At 45.2% G+C, this 17,618-nt stretch overlaps 1 protein-coding gene across 6 annotated transcripts in view; it reads right to left on the reverse strand.

The window, feature by feature from the left end:
- Window positions 1–287: 287 nt before the first annotated feature.
- Window positions 288–17,618, reverse strand: part of GMPR (guanosine monophosphate reductase) — a 41,960-nt gene continuing 24,629 nt past the window's right edge. For 5 of the 6 annotated variants that reach the window (XM_086841890.1, XM_086841876.1, XM_086841892.1 and 2 more), the window contains 2 exons: window positions 12,702–12,861; window positions 288–5,064 (listed from right to left, as the gene is read on the reverse strand). In XM_086841890.1, coding sequence (XP_086698016.1) covers window positions 4,884–5,064; window positions 12,702–12,861 — 341 coding nt within the window. In that variant the 3' untranslated portion in view covers window positions 288–4,883. Of the gene's footprint in view, window positions 5,065–5,994; window positions 6,165–12,701; window positions 12,862–17,618 lie in introns of those variants that run through there. The other variant, XM_086841884.1, reaches the window with a different exon arrangement.

The raw sequence follows: 17,618 nt of genomic DNA on the forward strand, positions 1-17,618 counted from the left end.
GTTTGATTCAAAATTTGAACAAAATTGTTTTAAAGAAATTGTCTGTATACCAGTACAAGTTTATTGTTTCAGTATACTCGTACTAATAAAATAACAGTGCCAATTGCAAACGCGTGTTTTGTCTTTTATGACTGAAGGGGAGAGAACTTTCCTAGGGACATAATTTACCCAGTTTAATTCCCTGCCCCACCCTTGCAATGCATCTGAGAGCATTGGCTTTTATTAGCAACAATTCTGAAAGGCGCCCGTACCGTCCCACCCACGGCCATAAAACTCTCTGCAGCCCGTCAGAGTGAAGCTCTTTATTGCGTAACAAAAACTTGGGAGCAGTTGGGATGATTGGGTAGTGCACACAGGGATGCCACAGCAGAGGGAAGGGGGGCAGCGCTCTCATCACCATCTCAGCAGGGCCAAGCAGGGCAGCAAAACACTGAAAACCCATCAGCTTTTGGCCAATGACACAGAAGCGCTTCACAGTTATCACAGGCAATGTCAGGGAGTTCTGGACTCCAAACTGCTGATTTATATATGAAAACTTTAGTCAGCAAACACTGGGTCAAATAAATGTTGGGGAGGGCTCGCTTAAGCATCTGTGTGACCACAAATGAAGCTAAGGCTGCAGGGGGTGGTCTCTCCTGAGTACAGAGCTGTGCCAGCTCTACTCAGGACATGCTTCAATGCTGCTGCCCCTGGCAGCTCCCAGCCCGCAGGGAAGGGCTGGCCCTCTCCCACCGGCTGGCCCTGGCTGCTGCGAGGGCAAACTGCTGGTATTGGGCCTCACTTCCTCCCCTCTCATCTACACAAGGCCAAACCTGGCACTGGTTGCAAAAGCCCTCCTGGCTCCAAAAAAGAATTTTTGGTGTAAAACTGGTATCAGCAACTAAACAGCACCATCCCCTGGTGGAGGACGTGAGATGGTGATGGATAGACACTACATACGGTGGCAGCTGCAGCAACAAGTCTGGCATGAGAGTAGAATTCAACAGGTATAAACTAGGGAGTGCTTGGTTCAGAAAAGCTTCAAACTCTCATCATGTCCTTGACTGAAAACCTGTCCCAACACTGTGGGACTTGGCCAACAGCTGCCACATTTCTTCCTTATCCCCATCCTTTCTACCCCTGTTAGCTGAAAGAAGAGACAGGCACATTTCATATGGGAAAACTTACCCAAAGGCAAACAGAGGCTTCTTCTGATCCTGCTTACAACTCTCCATATATACAGGGTGTCCCCATTCTACATTCAACCCCACCATACCCTAAGGGAGAGGAAAGCACAGCCAAAGCTCCTGCCCCAGTGCCAGTGGGGACTGGCTATTCCAATGAGCAGATGGGAATGTGTTTCTCCCAGAGAATGGAGACCTGCATGGTTTGTTTTGCATCTGTCAGGATGCTGGCTCAAGGCCTACCCCTTTATCAATGGCTTACACCTACAGTAGGTGTCCATGTGCATGGTGCACTCCTCACAGCCACCACAGAGTTACTGGGGAGTAAGCAAGGCCTCTCCTGTGCTGAGCCCTTCCTCTCCAAGGAGAGTTCCAGTAACCAGGCTCTGTGGGCAGAAGCCCACCCTGCACAATGTGCTGCAGCAACCCCAGAGCAGGACTGGGAGCACCAGGGGTGTTAGAGGCATCCTTATGTTTCAAGAAGCCAAAGGCAGACATGCTCAGCGGGGATTGCTTATTGATGTAATGTTGCCCTTTTCAGCATCCCCACTTGTAGGTCTTTGGTATGCTAAACTGCATCCCTGTGGAGCCAGTGGGAACCTCAACACTGCTTTTGGGAGCTCAACAATTGCCTGGCTGGGGGAAACAGGCATGGCCCTGGGCAGCCAGTACAGGCTGTCACACTCATAATATTCCTCTGGACAGAGGATGGGGTTGGGGTGTAGGGTTAGAGAAAACCTGGTTATGCAGAATCACTCAACACTAAGCATTATTAAGCACTTACAAATTTCATTTCCCACAAAAGCACACCAAATAACAAAGAACCCAGTTAGATGCGCAGGTGAGGTAGATCCACAAATGGCACATGGCATTGTCAGTGGTTGTGGTCTTGACTTGGACCATCCTGCCAAAGTGTATTCCTGGCTTCCTCTGCCTCAGTTCCTTGTGGGAGTGGCAGCAGGCTTGAGCAGGGTACAGAACCTGGAGCTAAGTGAAGATCAGGGCAATGACTGCAGCACAGGAAGGGGGACTCAAGTACCCTTTTCTTTTTTAAGTTTTTAGGGTTTTTTAAAATTTATTTTCCAGCCTGTCTCAGAGCTGTATATGTACAGTGTCAATGGTTGGCACTGACATAGCTGAGGGTTATTCCTGAACAAAACTCACATATAACTGGGTGAGATGCAGACATGCTACCGGTTCAGCCTTTCTGCATCTCATTTGTCTTTCCTGCTCACTTTTGGAGAGAAGAAAATGAAAGAAAACATCCTGCATATCAAAACAATATACCTAATATCAAAACTTTATCAGTCACCATTCATGGCATCATTCACAGCCTGAAGAATTTGGGGGACAACTTAAGAACAGCTCCATTTGCCACACTTGTGGAGAAGCAGCCTCCCCTTGCCCCCAGCACCTGCCCTTCGGAAAAGAAAATGTTCTGAGGCCATCATGAAGCTGCTCGGTTTGGTGTGTGCATGATCTTTAAAAAAAAAAAAATGTTTACAAATATATATCTTTTTATATGCATATGTATTTCTTAAATTCCACTTAGAAATGTAGCTAAAAAAAAGTAGAAAAGCGCTATTGAGAGTGGGCATGAGACCAGCAGAGTGCTGCACTTCCCACATGTGAAGGCACCAGTGTGGAGACACACCTGTGGTCAGGCCTGGGCCGTGGTGGTCTAACCCCACTCCTGACAAGAGGTGTCCATTTGCTTCCCCCTTACATCACATAAAAAGAGGAACAGTGCTGTCCCACAGCTGTACTGGTGCAGAGAGGTCATGTTGCCCCTGCTCTGGGCCTAGTGAGCTGAGAGCAGTAGGTGGCCCACGGCGCCTTTCTGTGGCGAGGCAGCCTGGCATTCTCTTAACATGATGCTTCCAGGCTGGAGGGAACAGAGATCAGGGCCTGGATTCACAGAGCCTGCTTCTCTTCTGCATTCACATTCCTTTATGATATGTGGGCAGGACAAATGGTCCTTGCAGCCAGCACAAGCATAACCTGTACTCACATCAAGGCCTCATCCACTTCCAAAGCAGAGGAAGGGGTCATCCCACAATTAAGAAGTACATCCTACGTGTTAAATGGAAGACATTTAAAATACCAGGCAATTTAGAAGATATCCTGTGCTTTTTCTAATGGGCACAACACACTTAAAAATCACCAGTGATCAGCTTGTGGTGACCATGCTTCTCAGCATGGTCAATTGTACCAGTCCTTGTGATTGGCTTTTTGAGCAGTCCAGCATATGAGTTTAATTCTAGAGGTTCTCTTTGCTATTCCTTTTCCTACAGATCACTCTTTTGCTTTTCAAAGGAAGCCTGCCTCTTTCTAGAGATGTCTATAGGAGAGGAAAGTAAGACTCTGAAGTACTGAAGTATCATCAGCCGCATTATGATCTCAGCAGCAGTTTAAAGTAAGTGGCCAAGCATTATTAATTCATTGGTGCTCACTTTTGCATCATTTATCGTATCGAGCTACTGCGGTATTCATGTGGATGCAACATGTATTTCCAAATACACATATTTCCACATTTTCATTGTGATTTATCAATTAATTATAAGGCCATTACACTTTACTGAAGTGTTACCCAGAGTCTCAAACATTCATTACTGCCTTTAGAGCAAATGCTTTAACTCCATTGCCTGACAGTGTCTTGCAATCAATCAGGCTGTTCTGCCAAAAACTCTCTCTTGCTTTACATGATGTCAGGGACTGCAAAGGAGTGGTACCACATAACCAGAAAGCAATTTGATCCCTCTGGCCTCCTCTACCTGGCCACAGACAATGCACTGCACAGCATTTTTTACATCTTTGCTAAATGGATGTGAGCAGGCAAGGGAACAGGGAGGACCGCAAGAATCGTCCCCCCTTGTCAGTTGCTGAGTTTCAATGTCTTAAGAACCTGCTCCCAGAGAGCAAGTAAAAGCAGGAATCCATGTAATTCAGTAACTGCACTCATGATAAAGCAGGCAAGCTCTGAAAAGTGTTCACCTGAATGATCTCCTCAGATGGGGGCAGGGGGGCCAGCACGGTTTTGTTACATTCAGTGCCAGCTTCTCTGAAGGGGCAAGTCCATTGAATAGGAAGGTTTAAGTAACAACAGCAACATCAGCCCTGTGAACTGAAAGTGACAGAGATCTGGCAATTTTAGCATGTCACCAGCAGCCAGGCCTCATTTACCATCCACCTCTGACATTTTGCAGGCTGGCAGCTGTGCCATAACATCTATTCTTTGGCCAGAAAAAAGATTAAGAGAATTTGATTTCTCCATGCAATTCCTTGCACCTTTTTCTCTCCCAGCCTGCAATTTCTGAAAGGTGCACTGCCAGAAAGTGGAGGTAGCTGACAGGTCAGTCTTAAAAAGGGAATGTGTGAACGTGTGCAGGCGTTAACAGCCATGTCTGTACAAGCCAATTCCTTGTTAACTGAGGTTTCAGCAGCTATTTATCAGAGGGGAAAAAAAACAGGTGAAGAAACGTTGATTAAAAAATAAAATAGGCACAACAATAAAGATGAGGCTATTGCATTTTGAATCAACGGCACTGTGTTAATAGCATGACCTTCCCCTTCCAAATCCCAGCCATAGTCAATGGCTATGACACTGCCATTCTGAGAGGGAAGTTTGCCACTAACACAACACGGAGGAGAAAGCAAAGGAAAAGAGCAGTCCTTCCTGCTCTTCTCCCCTGCCCCTCTCTCCAGCCCCCCAGGCCTAGGCTAGGAGAAGACCTCGTTGTACTGCTGGGTGACCCGGATGAACGTCGTTCTCTTGCTCAGTTCCTTGAGTTTGGCAGCTCCCACGTAGGTGCAGGTGGAGCGCAGCCCCCCGAGGATGTCCAGGATGGTGTGTTCCACATCCCCTTTGTATGGTACCTCCACAGTCTTGCCCTCTGAAGCCCTGGAGAAGAGATCAGTCACTGCATTCACATCTGGATGCAAAACATGAGTGTGTTTAATGGAGCAATGTGGAGCTTAACTCTGCAGGCTGCAGTTTACAAACGTGCCCCCAGCTTTACTGCTTGCTGCCTGGTGCTCTCAAGCACTGAAACGCCCTAGCTCCACTCACCACCAACACTGAGAAGTAGAAGCAGACAGATCTTGTAGACGCTCCAATATCCCATGAGTTTATTTACAGATCTGCCCTTTCGTCCCCTCTACCATCTGCCTACAAGCAAGTGGGACTTCCAGCTTTATTGAAAGGTGAATTTGACTGTGAGAGCTGAAAGCTTTAAAGTATAAGGAACGGCCAGACTCAAACAGAGAAATATTGGAGCTGGTTCTCAGCAGGCACCATCCAGCACAGCTCTACAGAGGCTTCACAGCCCCTGGGCTCTGGCCACGTCACCAATCAGACACATATGGAAGTGCTCTGGCTGTCTCCTACCAGTGCGATTCTCCAGAGCTCACAGAGAGAGAGTGGGAAACCTGTTACAGAAACCTGCTGCACAGCTGTCCCTTGAAGCTAAAAGGTGATCTAGCAAAATTCAGTGCCAGGCAAAGGCCAGAAAAATACCAGTGCTGTGAATACTGTTGAGTGGTGGTGCATGCCAGCACAGACTGCACTGTTCCCAAAAAACATATCTGAGGAGTTACATGATGGAAGAATCCAAGCAAAAAACTTGCACTCCTCCTCCAGCTTTCTCCAGCCCCATGTTCAGCAATCCCTCCTGTAGCAGACACCCTTAATCAGCAGCTGATCTCACTACACTTTAGAGTAAGCTTGTTCTGCCTGGCACACTGGCTCCTCTGGAAAGGCAAGCCTTGCTTTCTTTCTGCCTAACAAAATGGAGGCAGAAATCATGGCAGTGGTCTGGCATTGTTCTAAATGTCGCTTTATTTGCTTCTTCCTTAAAAAAGTTTCCAGGGGATAGTATGAGAAAGAGCATGCCTACTTGTGGGCTCCATTTGTGAATCATTAACAACAGCTGCTATGTGGAGGTGCTTCAGTGTGAGCCTGGCTATATTTCATCCTGTTAGTTTAAATGAGAGGTCACAGCCCTAGGGAGACAATAAAGGCAAAGTGTTGATAAGCCATGTGAGTAAGGAATCACGATTAATCTCTCCCTATATCTGATGAGTAATTGACTCTTTCTTGAAACTCTTAAACACTGCAGTGAGTGGCCAGTTGAAGATGGATGTGCCACTGGCATCTCACAGACCACAGAGGGCTTAGGGGTCTGTTGTGTGGCCTGTGATACTGGGAATTCCCAGGCTTTTATTTTTGGCTTCAGTGCCAGCAAGAAAAAGTTGGACCCATGAAATGACACGCCACTGCTCCTGGCTTTTGGCCATGCCCATCTCTTCCAGTCAAAGTTGAGCGGTTGAGCTCACAGGGAGCTTCCTGTGAGATTGTGAAAGACAGTGCATGTCTGGGAGTTGTGGAAACCAGTGCGAATTTTACTACATCCTGCCACCTGAAGAGCTCCGCATGCTGTTCTGGGCATGGAGCAAGAAGTGCAGGGTCTACTGCATTTGTGCACGACCACCCATTCAGTTCATGCATGAGAGGTCAATTATGCACAAATGATGCATGAAAGCACCATCAGTTCAAATGCAAAGTACCTGTTAATTCGTGCTTGAGCATCCTTGTGGGTCATAAGTTGTACATTGCTCCTACAAGCATGAACACTTGGTGGTCCTTTTTTCAGTGAAAAATTACAGAAAGAGGTGACAGTTACAGCCACTGCCCCTGGGACATGTCCTTGCAGTGGCTGCAGTGGTGTTAGGAAGCTGAAGCTTGTGGGTTGCCACTTTAGGCTTTGGAGACAAAGATCTACAAAAGCGGTGAACACCTAATGACACAGCCCCAGAGCTCTGACAGCTGAACACTTGCTACTGCTCCTCAGAGTGTCAGCTGATGAGCTGGCAGGATGTCCTGTTGATCAAGGAATAACCTGCAGATCCTGTACTGGGGAAAGGACAGTAGAAGAGAGGTGTGAGATTAGTTGCACAGCCTTGTCCACAGGGATAAGGAGATGAATTTTCTGATGAATATATACTCAAGCTGTGCTAACATTAACCCAAACAATCTTGTCCCCAGAGGAAAGAATTTTGAAGAGATAACATGTTGCTCAGACTGAGCTGAGGAGTCATCTGGTTCCCAGGGAAGTGTGGGTGGAATTTTACTACATGTATGCACACACTGGTGCACTATTAACTGCTTTAGTCTGGTCCAGGCGTGGGACCTGTATCCATATGGGTATATAATCAAATGTTAACCCCTTTAACACTGCCTAGGATGTAGAGGAGACATTTAGTGAGTGTACTGCTACAGTATTAATCCCCAGTGGCTGGTCCAAAGGGAGGAAAAATTGTGATTTTAACTTATGTACATTAAGACTGCAATGATGTCCAAAATGTTCATACTGGATTAATGTTCTGAGAGTTCCCCAATACGCCTTGCCGAGGAGTGACGTACAGGCCATAAATTGCTGGGCTTGCTGTGTTCTTGTGTGAGTGCCAAATTAGTTCATGCAAGAACACTGAATAAATTAATGCATGAGTGCCCAATTAATTCATGCATGAATGGCCAATAATTTTTGCATAAGCATCCAATCACTTCATGCATGTATGCCCAAATTATTTATGTCCAAACACCCTGTTAGTAGATTCATGAGTGCCCAATGTGATGAGCACCCAATGTGATGAGCACCCAGCTGACTTCCACCAGCACCCACACGGGTGCTGTGCTGGGCAAACATAGTAGGGTTCAGGTGATACGAGGGTCCTGTATGACCTGTGTGGGAGAAGGCCATGACTTGCATCATGCCAAAGATGGTTCCACCTGGCTCCAAAACAGGTGTGAGCTATCAAACTTTAAGCAAGTCACATGACACCTCTGCTCCAGTGTTGTATTTATGAAACAGCAGTGGCCACTGGGAGAGGAGACACACCTGGACATACCTGAGGAGATGTGCAGCTAGAGACACCCTTGAAAGGAGGTGGTCCATGCCAAAGGTGTGCACTCCCAAAGGGACTGTAGTCCCTGTGTGACTCATGCCAGAACAGGGACAGCTGTAAAGCAACTGTGTCCTGTGGACAGCCCTCAGTGTTGACAACACACTAGTGGTTTTAGTTATTGCCAAGTTGTGCTTACTGTAAGTGAAGGACTTTCCTTTTCCTCACACCACCCCACCAGCAAGTAGGCTGGGGGGCACAAGACATGGGGATGGGACACAGCCAGGACAGCTGATCCTAACTGGCTAAAGCGACACTCCATACCATTTGGCAACATGCTCAATATATAAGCCAAGGGGTAAAGTTGACTGGGGCCACTGCTCAGGAACTGGCTGGGCATTAGATAGGAAGTGGTGAAAAATTTTGTATAACTTTTGTGTATTATTATTGCTGTTATTATTATCCCTTCCCTTTCTATCCTACTAAGTGGTCTTTACCTCAACCCATGAATTTTGCTGGTTTTTTCCCAGTTCTCTCTCCCATCCCAGTGGGGGATGGAGTGAGTGAGTGCCTGTGTGGTGTTTAGCTGCCTGCCGGGATAAACCATGACAATGGATTACACGGGCTGTCACAAAAGCTGGCACACTTGGCAGAGAGCTGCATAAGCAAGTCAGCAGGAACTGCTGAGGGTTTTGCAGCTCTGACATCTCTCCTGGAGTTATGACCCAAAAGTAACCCCTTCTCAGAAAGAAAAGGTGATGACAGAGCAATTGAGGCTCCCAGCGGCTGGGAAAGGTGTGCTCAGATGCTCTCAGCAGTAACTCTGACTCTTGCCAGCCACTGAATAGAAAAGGAGAATGATTTGCTTCAGACTTTTTGCACAGGGCCCGGTCTGCGGTGCCCCTCCTGGCCAGCTGAAGGCTGATGCATGGAGAGATGTGTCTGGTGGGTGGGAATCCTGGCAGGCTGGATGGGATGAACCACATGTGGTGCTTTGCCAGCCCAGCAAAATGTGGGTCAAATAAAGGGCTGCCGTGGCATGAAGCATCTTTTAAGTGGGACGTTTAAGAAATGGAGGAACTGGGGGCAGGCCTTCCAGGCTATCATTTGATATACACAAGGTGGTAAGCAGCAGCCAGCAGTTGGTGCTATTCTGCCTCTGTGGCCAAAATTTCACCCTAAAGTTAATATAAAGTGCCCAAACCCAGCCTAGTAGCAGCTGTGAATTGCTGAGTGGCCACAATAGAACTGCAGTGTTCACACAAAACGTGTGAAATTTCAAAAGGGTTAACAAAAACAAATTGGCTCCAACTGAACAATACTGCATGCCGCCTCAGTCCCTGCTTGCCTTATTTCTCTTCTCCCACAAAAGAAACATAAAAATTGCCTTTCAGAAATCCCCAGCTCTGATCCATATTCCTCATGAAAGGAGGTGAAAATGTAAAAATAAGCCAATATATAAATGACATAAGATTAATGAAAGTGAGTACACAAATTAAATAGGATCAGCTTGACATATTCATTACAAAAACAATTACTCTCATGACTTTATTCCCTCCTACAGCCATCTCACCTTATCTGTCAGTTTTAATGTAACTGCTGCAGGCTCAGGTTCTCCGGCCAACATGTGTAATTTTGAGAAGATGAAGTTAAGTGACAAGCAGAATGATTTGCAGGGGACTGAGCACACAGAGCTCCCCACTGCTCGAATAACACATTATGAGTATTCAGGCTCTTTTAAAAGACAAAACAGCTTATTTGGGTCACCAATACAGACTTACAGCTGGGCTTTTTAAATGCATATAAAGTAGCCCCACTGACTTGACCTGTTTGGGTCAAGTCTGGGGTATCCAGCATTTAAAATGCTGAATAAGAACCTTTTTGCTTCAAGATTGTCATCAGCTAAACTAGGAAGTGATAAAACTTCCTGTAACTTTTACTTTAAGAGCAATTCAAAGAAAACCTTGTGCTATTTCAAATCCCCCTTTCAACGCCCAGCACATTTACAATACTGGATGTAGCAGCTGCTATTTTTAAACTACAGTGACACTTGTGCTGGGACAGGCCAAGGAAGACCAAGCCCAAGGCTGGTACAGGTAGCCAGCTCTGTGTCATGGCTGTAGAGTGAAGATGGGTATCAGCACTTTCCTAGTTAAGAGTCAGGGCTCACAGATTTAGTGTTTGGAGCTGTTGTATCTAGCAGTAGACTGGGAGACTCCTTCTGTGCTACCTATTAGTGGCTCAGAAATGTAGTATCTCAACAGGGACTAAAAATTTCAGATTACGTTCCGGCTCCCTTCCTGCTGAGAAAGTGTCAGAACCTGGTCTGCAGGGATTTCTCAAATCGAGGATGCAAATCAAAATACAGCTATGGATCAAGCCAAATTTGTATAATGTATTGCTCATAATGACTTCAACAGGTCTGTCTAGATTGAGCCAAATACAGCACCTTTCTGTACATCCTTTGTTCCTACAAGATGGGATACTTGCACTTTATCTCATTTTAAGAGGGACCAGTGTCAATTAGCTCTCCTGCTGGAGATGTTTTTCATACACACCTAACTAGATTGAACAGAATTTAAGAGCTGCCTTAGTCCTTTGTCCCTATGGTAGAGTCACCTTTCTCAAACTCTTCCTGCAACTTTCACCAGCTCTCTGGAGGCCAGGCCCTAATGACTGTGGTGCGCTGAGATCCATGCATGCTTGGCCTGCTCTGTAATCTTTCAGGGAGCTGCCATTAACTACATGCATGAGCATCATCAGGCATTTCCCACACTCAGCTGACTCAAGCACAGGGTAGCACAGGACAGGAAATGATCATTCAGGTAAAAGCAGCACCGTGCAATTGGCAGCTGCCACTTTTACATTACAAGACGTTATGAGACGCTTACTAGTGCTTTCCACTCAGACCATTTGTTCAGAGGCTTTGATGACAAGCAGACTTACTGGGAGACAAAAAAAAAAAAGAGCCCCCAAACTGTACACTGTTTCTGGGAAGTGGCATATGAACCCAAAGTTAATCAAAGTTCAGAGATATGCAAGAATATCTTTCTGGTGCATGATTTCAGCTTGTCTCAGATGCAGGTGATATCCTGTGCAGCTCTTCTGCAAATAAGCAGTTGTCTCTGAAAGCAAAAACACTGAACAGGTTGCCCAGAGACCTGATGGATGCCCCATGCCTGGAAACACTCAAGGCCAAGCTGGACAGGGCTCTGAGGAACCTGATATAGTTCAAGATGCCCCTATTCATTATAGGGAGGTTGGACTAGATGTACCGTAAAGGTCCCTTCCAACCCAAGTGATTCTGTGATGCCACAATTTAGGCCAAAAGAGATGGCTGTAAATGCTCTGAAGGAGGCTAAGTTTTACCACTTTGTAGTCCAAGTGCTATCTGAACAAGTGCACAATTCTATGGTGCAGACAAAAACCACCACAGGAGTCAATACTGGGGTGGAGAACAGGAGGTGGGATTGAAGATCCTTCTATCTAGCATGACATCTGGGATTGCTTGTCTATTTATCATCTATCAGCTTGTCTCTGTGTCAAAGCATGAATTCCATTTTTTTTTGTGGATCCCATTCTGGTTTACATTTTGTCCTGTCATCTTCACAGAGCTGCAACTCTTACCCATGGTACCAGCTGGACACGCTGGGAAAAACCTGTATGCTGGAGTGGTTGTAGCAGATGAGGCCAACAAAACCCATCAATCCTAAGTGTCTGGCTGGAACTGCAGGTAAGGTCATTTTGTCTGTTTTTTACTGTAAGACAGGAGTCATTCTCTAATAGTATGTAAGAACCATGTGGTCCAAGGTGACTAAGACTGCCACTCATAAGAGAAGACACAGAGGTTTTCTGATGTCATCTGCTTTTCCAAAAAGTCAAAATTCTCAGTGTTTTCCAGAATAAAATAGCATGGACAACAGATTCCTTTGCAAAATCTGTCTTCCTTTCCTTTCCCCTGAGGATTTAGCTCAAAAATTAAGCTTTTGCATTCTGCATTATTTGAGGCTACTCTGGTGCTTTGTTACCAAAAGACAGGTGGGAAAACTGTACAGCAGGTTTCTGCTGTCTAAGAAGACTGCCCAACAAATGCAGAAGGGAGTCCCAGAGCTGCTGCTGGTGACTGAGTGCTTTGGAGGTCCTGAGCCATCATCTTTGTACTGGGGAAATCCCAGCTGAGCTTTACCAGTTCACCAGCACCCACCTTCTGCAAGCAGAAGGGAGCATATGGGTTATCTGGGAATCTCTACACCAAGACACCCAATGTGGACAAGGCAGAGGGACAGAAATTGCAGCCTCGTATGTCATACTTCAGCATTTAGTTTATACACATCCTGAAGGAGGAGTAAGTCAGAAGAGTGCCTAATGACTTCCCAGACCACACTGCCGGTGCTGCACTGACAGCACACCACACCAGCTGCAAATGAGTGAACATCACTGGTCTCAGCTAGCCAACCCCAGCTCTTTCTCCCTGTCTCCCTCTGGATGTCATCCTTCTCTCTGATCTGCTGTTATAAGTGTAGGCAACAGCTTCTTCAACAGGAGCAGCAGCATAGGCCTGTTTCCTTCTGCACAATTCTGCTCCAAACATTCCTGGATGGATGGCTCACTGCAATTGCTCCTGTGTGGAATTCATACCTGTATTCAGCAACCCCTCCTGCATGCTTCTTCATGGCTGTATCAGAGCTCATTCCGTAGAATAGTTTCACCTTCTTGCCATTCTTTTCTATAATGTCTCCAGCACTCTGGTCATGGCCTGCAAACATTCCTCCAATCATGACAAAGTCAGCACCGGCACCTGTGATCAGCAAAGGGACACATAAGAAAGCAGGGAAAGGAGAAGAAGGTGAAAGTAAAAACAAGAACACAGCAATCTCCAGAAACAATAGCCAGCATTTAATAGTTTGGTATGGAATCCTCTCCTGTAACAATCACAGCAAACTTGGAAGAAAAACTTTGTTGTAGAACTCACACAGGCTGAATTGTATTTCTCTGGTACTTTAAATGGAAAAAAAAAACCTTTCCTATTACAATGACAAAAAAAATAGATTATTCTACTCTACCCCACAGTCTTTTATTTTCAAATTCAGTTTTAACCCTTTACTTCATAATAGTATATGAGCACGATTCCTTATTAACTGAGACTGCAGCAACCAGAAGTCCTAAACGCAGGGCTGGGACCTGTTGAGCTCAGTGTTGTACAGAGAAGTGGATGGTTCCTACTTCAAGAGCTTTCTCAGCCACAAGTGGTGAGTGGGAATCTACCCTGAAGGAAAGCAGACTCATGAATGTAATGTAATCCTCCCAACAATGACATAAAACAAACAGATTTTTAACTGAAATTACGGATTTTTCAACTCCATCAGCCGTATGTGTTCAGTGTCATTCTGGATGATTCCTAGTCAAAGAGATCTGTATGGGTCTGTATTTGGTTCCTGTTTAAAAATTCTGGGCCAAGGACCACCACTCCTGGGTTCTGTGTATGTACCACAAAGGAGGTCTAACCCATAGCTACAAGATCTAAATATGTTCCAGATACTGAGTAGCAACACTGAATACTCAGTCATGACTGTTCAGTCTATCTATCTCCTCTGGCTTTGTAAATCATGAAATCAGCTCCACTGGGAGTAAGATCAGGAAGACAGTTTTTGGAATCATTCTTAATTTTCTACTGTGATCTCAAATATTTCCAGCTGGGCTGGAACTATTCCACCAGCAGCTCCTCCTGTGATATTTTGGCATATCTAGTCTTGCTTGGAAAAGTTTGGCTTTTAGTTTTTTATGAGCCTGTGTTGACCCACCCCTGAAACAAAGCATTTTCTTGTTCATACTCTCTGCTTCTTCAACATGCATGTGTCAAAACAGGCCTCTCCTCTGCTGAGATTCTTCCCAGAACTGAGCTGTACACCACTCTTCACAGAAAGCAGATGAGCTTGAACTACAACCATCCTTCTAAGAACACATCCAAACTCTGGGGAGATCCCAGACTAGGTAAGTCTGGCATAAGGATTTGCTCTGATCTCTGTCACTACCCAAACAATAGCACTAGACCTTGAAATCTGAAAAGTAAGTGAAATCCCTATCAAATCTGCTCAGCTTCTGCCAAACCTGAATTTGGGAATATTTTGATCTTAGAACACATGACAAGGGTGAAGTGTGCCAGTTCCTCCCTCCACCCCTTTGCCAAAGAGCAGAGCTGGCAGCAGTGCCTGAGGGCAGAGCACCCATCTGCTCTGCTGACCTCAACTCCCTTTGCCTGGTGGCTGCTTGAAAGGAACACTGTGTCCATGGTAAAGGGATACTAAAAATGAAGCTTGTGCAAACCACATCACAAGCAATATTTATAGCCAGGCACCCAATCAGGTGTCCTATCATGTCAGCTACCTGGCACATTTCTCCTGAGCTTTCTTGTTTCAGATGGCTGAGTTTTAAAGTCTTAGTTCAATTCATGTCTGCTACTACTATTAACCTGCCAAAAATGAAGAGAATACTCATCTTTTAATTACTGGTGGTAAATTCCTGTTGCTACCTAGCACAACCTTGCTCCATCTTTTAAAAAAATAAGCACCCTGGGAAACCTAGTTTATGTCTCCTTGACGGGTGGAAGAAAACATGAGAAAAGAGAGACAGATTTGAGATCGAGGCTGCAAAGAGGGAGTTTAAACAAGTCAAAAGCCTGCTAAAAGACATTCTGGACTCTCAATAGTATCTCCTGATCCCCAATTCTAGTGCCATTTTTGGTGGGTCTTACAGTCTTCAAATTAATAACACAAAAGGCACATGAAATCTACACTTCAGAATCACAGAATTTAAGTTCCTGTGCACTTCATTATCTATTTATTATTTTCCTTTTGGCTGCATATTTTTGGGAGAGAAGCAAATATGTTTGAATTACAGGACTGAAATTCATCCAACTTGAGTAACTTTTGCGAACTACAACATAATTCATCAAGCTCTTCCAGAAGAGAGGAGCTATGTTACAGCAGATGCAGCACGTCTAAACATTGAAATGACACATGCTTGCTGCCCTGCTGCTCCAGAAATGACAAGCCCATACTAAATATTCTTCTCCAATGCTCTCCAGAACCTTCCACTGTGCTTCAGTGTTGCAAAGATATCAGAAAATTTCAAGTCTGTTCCATTATGCTTCCATCAGTTAAAATCTGACAAGGAGGTTGTAGTTTTTAGCACGGTCTTTAACTTACACACCTTTTTCTTGTATAACCACTGGAATCACTAGGGATGCTTGCAACATCCACCTGCAGTCTTTTGTTTTCAAGTACAGATTGACAGCAAGACATTATTTTAGGTTGTGGGAGAGTGGGAACACCTGGCAACAACCCCCTAGATAACACAGAATGTGATGGGCTACGTTGCACACAAGCATCCCAGTAGCTCACCCAGAGCTGGCCAGACTTGTCCTGGTTTTACACAATGCCACTTTCGCGCACTGACTTTCCCCTTGAGGCCTATGCTGTATCTGGGCTGATTTTGCTCATTCACATTTCACAGTGCCTCCTCTTTCAAGCCATTACAGAATAGCAGTGCTGACACCAGCCCAAGCTTGCAGCACTCACACAGTTCTGCTGGATCTGGATAGAGTCCCTCAGATGTCTTTTGTATGCCTGATTATACAAGTCACTGATAACCAGATTGGCTCTGCACAAATTCAGCTGGAGTCAGCCTGGATTTGTGAGCTGGGCAGCCCTCCAGGCAGATGCAGCGTAAGTTTGCCTCGACCAGAGCTTGCCCTGGAATTAACATTCACCTGTGCTCCAGCTGAGCCAGTAAGCCTTTGCAGCAGTAGGTACACACACAGCTGCTGGAAAAAAAACGGAGAAAAAGCCAGTGCGATCTGGTATAATTTGAAACTGGTGTATGTCCCTAGTTGACTTTTCCATATGATTTTTCTTTCCTTTTCCTTCCCTGCTCCTGCATCTCTTCTCACCACTGCTGTAAGGAACAGCAGTAATGTGTTAAAGATGCTGGCATAGGATTCAAAAGGCACATTCTTTCCTGGCTATGTCACAAAAATATATGTGACCTCAGGAAACTGAACTTAATATTTCTGTGCTTTGACTTCTCATCATTAAAAAAGGAGACAGTAGTGCCTCCCTGGAGCATTCTGAGAAATGTGTTCACGTTATCAGCCTTTCCAAGGGTTCTGTTGTATGAACCATCTAAGAGGCCAGCATTAATTTCTTTCATGCTTTATCGCATTCCTGCATCAAAACAGCTCTTTTCTTTCCTATCAAACTACATACATCTTTTTCATTATCATCTCTAATATCCAGATGGCAGTGACATCTTCAGTTTACTGAATCCATACCAGGTTCCCACCCAGTGGATCCAGAACTCCAGCACTCTCCCAGGTATGTTTCTCCAAGCATTTCTGTCCCCCACCTTCAGTGCTTCCCTGTTCCTTACATTTTTAAATAGGCTTCTACCTTGTTTCCCCTCTGTCAAAATGCCCAATCTGCCTCTGAGTCCTGATACCAAGTCAGAGGTGTCACCTTAAAGCTTCTCAACATCTATTTCCCAGCTCTTCACAATTCTCTCATTCAATCCAATCTACTCCTCCTAGTTCCATGAACTTGGCTCTTCTCCAGTGACACCTTTAGCCATTTGTCAGTGCTTGTCCTCACATCTGGGACTCCCTCACACGTCCCATAATTCAAATAGATGCTCTGTCACTGCTTTATAGGGAATCATCCCATCCCATGAAGATTTTACAGCAATCTACCAGAAAGAGATGGCATAATTACTTTAACCAAAGTCCTCTTCTTGTCTCTTCTTGCCCATGCTTTGTCCAGACCTTCATCCCTATGATGAAACTGTAGATCTGGGTGTTTTATTACCTGGCCTTTGCTATCCAGTACACTCATGTAATTCAAGCACAGAGGTCCATGCCAGACAATTCAGTATCAAGGCTTTGACTTGTAAATATTGGACATGGTGGCTACATTCTACAAAGCTCAGCCAATCACTTCAGCAGCATTCAATAAACACTGATAGTAATAATGTTATGTCAAAGCTTATTTTGCCACATACCTTTGACAAATGCACATCTGGGTCCAGCTTGTCAGATGCTCACAGTGTCTACCTCAAGTGTACATAACCAGATACAGTAAGTTTACTGCCTCGGGGTCATCTCCATCATTTCCAGCTCTGTAGCTGTGACACACAGTCACACTGATCTATTTGGGTTACTATCAAGAGTACAACTACTGCCTGGAAAATATCAGCTTTCTGATGCTCCTCTCTCCAAGGGATAATTCTGTGGCAGCCTTCAGACATGCACCACTGTGAATCCCAGCACCTCTTGATGAACAGCAAAGCCAGAAGCTGTCTCATCATAGGTTTTAAGCAGGTTCAGGTTCAGTTAGCCCAAAGAGACTACAAGGATCTTTCAGACTTGTAATAAACACTACAAAGGAAAACATTTGAAACACTGTGAAGTTGCTTGCTCTTGTTCTAGCTCCTGGAAATGCTCTTGTTGAAGAAAGACCTTTTCCACAGGCCAGGTTTCTGTACAGATTGAATACAGTGGGAATA

Source organism: Cyanistes caeruleus, chromosome 1 (assembly GCF_971803275.1).
Source record: "Cyanistes caeruleus chromosome 1, bCyaCae1.hap1.1, whole genome shotgun sequence".
Lineage (NCBI taxonomy): Eukaryota > Metazoa > Chordata > Aves > Passeriformes > Paridae > Cyanistes > Cyanistes caeruleus.